Raw genomic sequence first — 5,243 nt, 5'->3', positions numbered from 1 at the left:
TACGAAATGTTTAAACAATTGCGTTTTTACTCGGTTTTGGTCCGGAAAATACGTACCGCACTTAGAAAAGTGAACAGACAAAATTCACGCGTGCTGTTCGATGTGAAAGCAAATTACCAAAGTTTTGCGGGATCAATTTGTCATGTGACCCTCCTTCCCACGCTAATTTTATCGTTGATTTATTGAGCTAAAGCATTATTTTATAATAAGACACTAAAAACATTTAATAAAACAATTATGCTGTACGAAAGATTTACTAGTTTTAGATTCTTATAAATTAGCGCTTTTAATTAGCAAAAATGACGTCATTTTTCATAATTATTCCCTTGGGGGCGGTAGACTTTGTTTATTTCGTGATCCTAATTAATTAACTTTAATTTCCTGTAATTAACGAAATAAGCATCGTTTATCATAATTTTTTCAATTTTATCATAATAGTAACTTTCATTAGTAAACTAAATCAAATTCTCCAAGATTCATTTTAAATAGTTGGCCTGGGATCCCTAACTACATGTATGTACTATTTTTGTTTTAGCCCGCTTTTGTAGGCCTACAGAATAAAACGGCAATGAAAAAATCTTCCTAATTTTCACGGAACTCCATCTCCCACTGGGGGGATCGGACGAACCTCCGAATCCCCCCTAAATACGGGCCTGTGAGCCGACAACTTTGATCATGTGCCGACGACCAATCAACGTTCAGGAATAATTTCGCAACCACATCCGATCAAATAATACAAGGCTATGATTCTACCGCATGACAAAACCAAACAAAATTACTTGACTTTATTTTATTGCTCTGTAATGTCAAATGCAAGTTCTATGTACTGTAGGTAGGCCTAGACAGAGCTACTGATTTTAATGTGTTACTATAAGTAGTATTATTATGGTAGATGAAATTTGTTTTGACATTTCCCTTTGGCTTTGTTTTTTCCTTTGAGTTTTAGTTTACATTTCTTCAGTTTATAGGTTAGCCCATGCTGATATCTGCCACTGGCCCACCGTGCAGTACATTGTCAAATCGTAGCAGCCCTAGCCAGTGTAGCGAGGCTAGTGGAGAGACTAATAGACTAGGCCCTATTAATTATGAGGGGTGGATGCCAGGATTTGCCAAACAGACGGGGTCCCAGATTTCTCCGACAAGAGCAAAGAGTGTGCGTGGTCGAGGGTCGCCAAAGTATTTTGAAATTGGTCCTGGTGGCGAAGCTCCCAAAAATGTTGGATGAGTTATAAGTAGCCAAAAAAAAAAAAAATGTCAATCAGTAGACAAATGCTGCTACTGGGAGCCTATTTTTATGTTCTCTAATGACTCGAATGGCCACTGTAGTTTAACTATGTGTCATGTTTTGTGAGATTGTTGTACATTTTTAATGATTTTCTGTTTTTTATAGATACTATTATTCAACAATAAATATTGATAATGATCACCTATCATTATCACTCATGATCACTAACACACAATTCTGATATTGGATTGGATTGGATTTATTCGATGTAAACACCAAGGATAGCCCACGAAAGTCTCGAAGACTTATTTCCAGGTCCTTCTGGTGGTAGTACACTGGGAGACAATCCCCTACTCTTTTCCGAAGAGTGTCATTTTTTAACGTGCGCATGGGCCATAAATGCACACCGGACCAACGGCTTAAACGTCTCATCCGAAAGACGGTGTGCTATCATAACTTGTATTTCAGCCCTCCAGCTGAAACACAATGAGAGGCAGCAATAGAAATTGAACCGGGGACCTAGAGATCTCCACGGTTCAGCGCACACATAATGGCTACCACCAGATTAGCCGATTGAGAAAAGCTGCTCTCTCTAAATAAATAATACAAATTCCAAATATCAATTAACTATACCTGAAAGTTTCTCAACAGCAGCAATATTGAGAATAGAAAGGCGGTCAATTGCCAACACTCCATTTTTTTTCAAGAACTTTTTAATACTTGGATGGATCACTTTCTGGCATCCCAAAACACTGACACCATCGTCAAGCAATCTCTGTGCAATGTCAAACAACTGTTCAGTGACAACACACATTGGAGTAAGTCCGTCTGAAACCTCACATCTGACTTCAAGAACCTCACCAGTGTCACCTGCTAATGAGATGTTAAACAGAGCTACTTTTAATGGGCTGGTATTAGAGGTGAATCTCGACCCAGGTGGAAGAATTTTATCAGGAATATCGTTTGGAAGCTGGAATAGCACACCATCTATTATTCGTGAGTTCTGTGTATCCTGGCTTGGCACATCTATGTAATAGATGTCCTGCTGGGTGGATCTCAGATGGCCAGATGTTGGGAACGTTTTCAGAAAAGCCTGCAAGATTAAACCCGAAACATGGGAGATATCTCTGCTGGTAAAACTGCAGGCAGGTTTGGTGGAAATTATCGATCGAATCACAGCCATCATCTGGCTCATATTACTGATGTCTACATGAATTCTGCACTCTTTGGAGGTACTCACAAAGTGATTACACCAATCCAACATAATGCTGTTTACATCACAACACAATATTCTTGGAAGTCTATCAGTATTAAAGCAACAACAAACAGACAAAAGTTCAGAGGCCAAAACTGCTACAAACAAGCCTCCATCATTAAACAGTCGCAAGTGTTCTGTCACAGCAGTAACCAAAAGTCTGAGAAACGGCCTTCTGATTGGTAGACTTTTTAAGAGATCATAAGAGCTGGATGTCAACATTACTTGCCCACCACTATGATGTTGAATTGTCTTTAAACGAGAATTGGGTCCATAGCATGATTTTACTAGATTTCTAAACGTGGCAAGACCAAATTGATTATTCGCATCATCTAAAGTTGAAAACTCTACGAGACTTGGAGAAGGAACACTTGCTACAATATCTGTTCTACTCATTCTGATAAATAAATAAAACAAATTTAATGTCATCAATCTATTGTTCAGTTAATATTAAAAATGAACATTGATAATGAAAATTATTTTCAAAAACATTGCTAAATTAATGGGGGAAGGTGGGCTTCAACAAAAAAATAAAATTTACTGCAAAACTGGTTTAAAGATGCTTACCTTATTAATTAGTCTTTGGTTTCATGTTTCTCAGAGTATAACCCACCATACGATTCGGAGTTGAAAGATGATGATGTCAATCGTTTTTCAGAAGAAAAGGCTGACTTACCCCACTGATATACACCAAGATGAAACATCACCAAACCAATGCCAACTGATGCAAATTTGTTCCTTTTGATCCAATTTAACACACCCATCCTATTAACAAGACAAATGAAATTAAAGACTGGGAAAAATCACTTAGAAATATATTAAACAACTTAAATAGAGAACTTAAAAGAAAATTCTGTTCAACTTCAATAAAAGAAAGTATTAAAAACCCCGAAAAGCTCTGGAACACTATTCACAAACTAATTCCTAAAAATGTAGTCAGATTAGGTAAAAGTATATAAAAATAATGGCTATACATCTTGTGATAAAGATACAGCAAATAAATTAAAGGAGCACTTTACCTCAATTGGTAATAAACTTACATCTAAATTTTCAAATAATCCCTCTAGTACTAACTCTTATTTTAAAGTTATAAAATTAACAGTAAATTTGAATTTGATCTTATAACACCAGATTATATATTTGATGAAATTTGTAAAATTTCTTGCAACAAGGCTTCAGGTTTTGATGAACTTGATTGTAAATTATTGAAACTGGCGGCACCAGTGATTTGTGATTCTCTTGCATTTATATGTAATTTATCTTTGTTTTCTTCAACCTTCCCCTCAGAATGGAAAAAAGCCAAAGTAACCCCAATTTACAAAGACGGTGATAAAGCTGAACCAAGCAATTATAGACCAATCTCTGTTTTGCCAATAGTTTCAAAATTAATAGAAAGAGCAGTTCATGATCAACTGTATAAATATTTGACTACTAACAACTTAATCAACTCATGTCAATCAGGATTCAGAAAGAAAAATTCTACTAACACTAATAGATATGTCTGACTTCATACTAAATAATTTTAATTTAGTAAAAGCTACTGCTGCTATATTTCTGGATCTTAAGAAAGCGTTTGATACAGTTAATCATGGACTACTAATAAAAAAGTTAAATTATTATGGAATTGATGATATTGAGCTACAATGGTTTAAATCATACATATATGACAGATCACAAGCGGTTTTTATTAACTCCAGTCAGTCTAATCTCATGAATCTCAATATTGGTGTACCACAAGGATCTATTTTGGGTCCCTTACTATTTTTAATTTATGTAAATTCTCTACCTGATGTAATGTCCTGTAAAGTTGTTATGTATGCAGATGACACCACTATACTTTGTAACTCATCTGACCCAGTCACTCTACAACAAGAACTCACTCAATTCTTGTTTGACTAAAATAGCTGACTGGTTCAATGAAAATAAATTAATTATTAATATAAAGAAAACAAAATTAATGTTATTTGGAATAAACTACATTCTTCCTAAATTTAAAGATATTTCACTTAATTTGAATGGTGATATTATTGAAAGAGTTGATTCTTTTAAATACTTAGGTGTAACTTTTGATCCTGTACCAACCTGGAAAGACCACATAAATAAATTATCTTCAAATTTGTCTAAGCATATTGGTGTCATCCACCATATAAAATACCTACTTCCACCCCATACTCTTAAAATGCTAGCCAAGTCCTTAGTATTACCTCTTTTTGATTATTGTTGTTGTGTCTGGTCCAATTGTAATGTTCAATATTCTAATTGTTTACAAGTTCAAATGAACAGTAATAGTAGAATTGTTTTGTCTGTTGATATATATACTTCCGTTGATTTAAGTTCACTTGCATGGAAATGACTACATGTAAGGTGGAATGAGCAGTTAGCCTTAATGACTTTTAAATGTTTAAAAGGATATGCGCCATTTATCATCTAAATTTAAATTTAATATCGAATCCCATTCAAAATGTACACGTAGTCAATCTCATAATAACCTTATTGTACCACAATGGAATAACTGTCAAGGCAAGAGAACTTTTTTGTATTGCTCAACAAAGTTGTGGAATGAACTTCCACACGAAACAACAACAAATTTCATGGACATGTCTATTATATTTTTTTAAAAACTCTTTTAATTCTTAATCACTTATTGTATATATGATATCTACTTATATATTTTCTTTTAACTTTTGTATTTTATGTAACTGTACCACTTTGAAAAACAGTACACAAGTACTGAAAGTGCATGCAGGTCTCTTATACACATCT

General features: G+C 34.5%; 1 protein-coding gene across 3 annotated transcripts; it reads right to left on the bottom strand.

Moving 5' to 3' along the window:
• Positions 1 to 1,736: 1,736 nt before the first annotated feature.
• LOC117103995 (McKusick-Kaufman/Bardet-Biedl syndromes putative chaperonin-like) lies at positions 1,737 to 4,397 on the bottom strand. Of its 3 annotated transcripts, none has more exons than XM_033244648.1 (3): positions 4,267 to 4,397; positions 3,157 to 3,245; positions 1,738 to 2,877 (listed from the first exon to the last, which is right to left on the bottom strand). In XM_033244648.1, the coding sequence occupies exon 3, from the start codon at positions 2,874 to 2,876 to the stop codon at positions 1,845 to 1,847; it is 1,032 nt and encodes a 343-aa protein (XP_033100539.1). In that variant the 5' UTR covers position 2,877; positions 3,157 to 3,245; positions 4,267 to 4,397; the 3' UTR covers positions 1,738 to 1,844. The 3 variants fall into 3 exon arrangements, with proteins under 3 accessions (XP_033100540.1, XP_033100539.1, XP_033100538.1); XM_033244647.1 differs by having other exon boundaries at positions 1,740 to 2,877; positions 3,048 to 3,245; XM_033244649.1 differs by lacking the exon at positions 4,267 to 4,397 and having other exon boundaries at positions 1,737 to 2,877; positions 3,157 to 3,241.
• Positions 4,398 to 5,243: the final 846 nt, after the last annotated feature.

The sequence above is a fragment of the Anneissia japonica genome, unplaced genomic scaffold, assembly GCF_011630105.1.
Source record: "Anneissia japonica isolate Jap-2015-1 unplaced genomic scaffold, ASM1163010v1 scaffold2167_len242483_cov200, whole genome shotgun sequence".
In the NCBI taxonomy this organism is placed as follows: Eukaryota; Metazoa; Echinodermata; class Crinoidea; order Comatulida; family Comatulidae; genus Anneissia; species Anneissia japonica.
The sequence above is the reverse complement of the archived record's forward strand: the minus strand, read 5'-3'. Positions and strand labels throughout refer to the sequence as shown.

What these genes read in the sequence shown, in the direction of transcription:
- LOC117103995 (XM_033244648.1), bottom strand. Translation starts at nt 2,876, where the DNA reads ATGAGTAGAACAGATATTGTAGCAAGTGTTCCTTCTCCAAGTCTCGTA.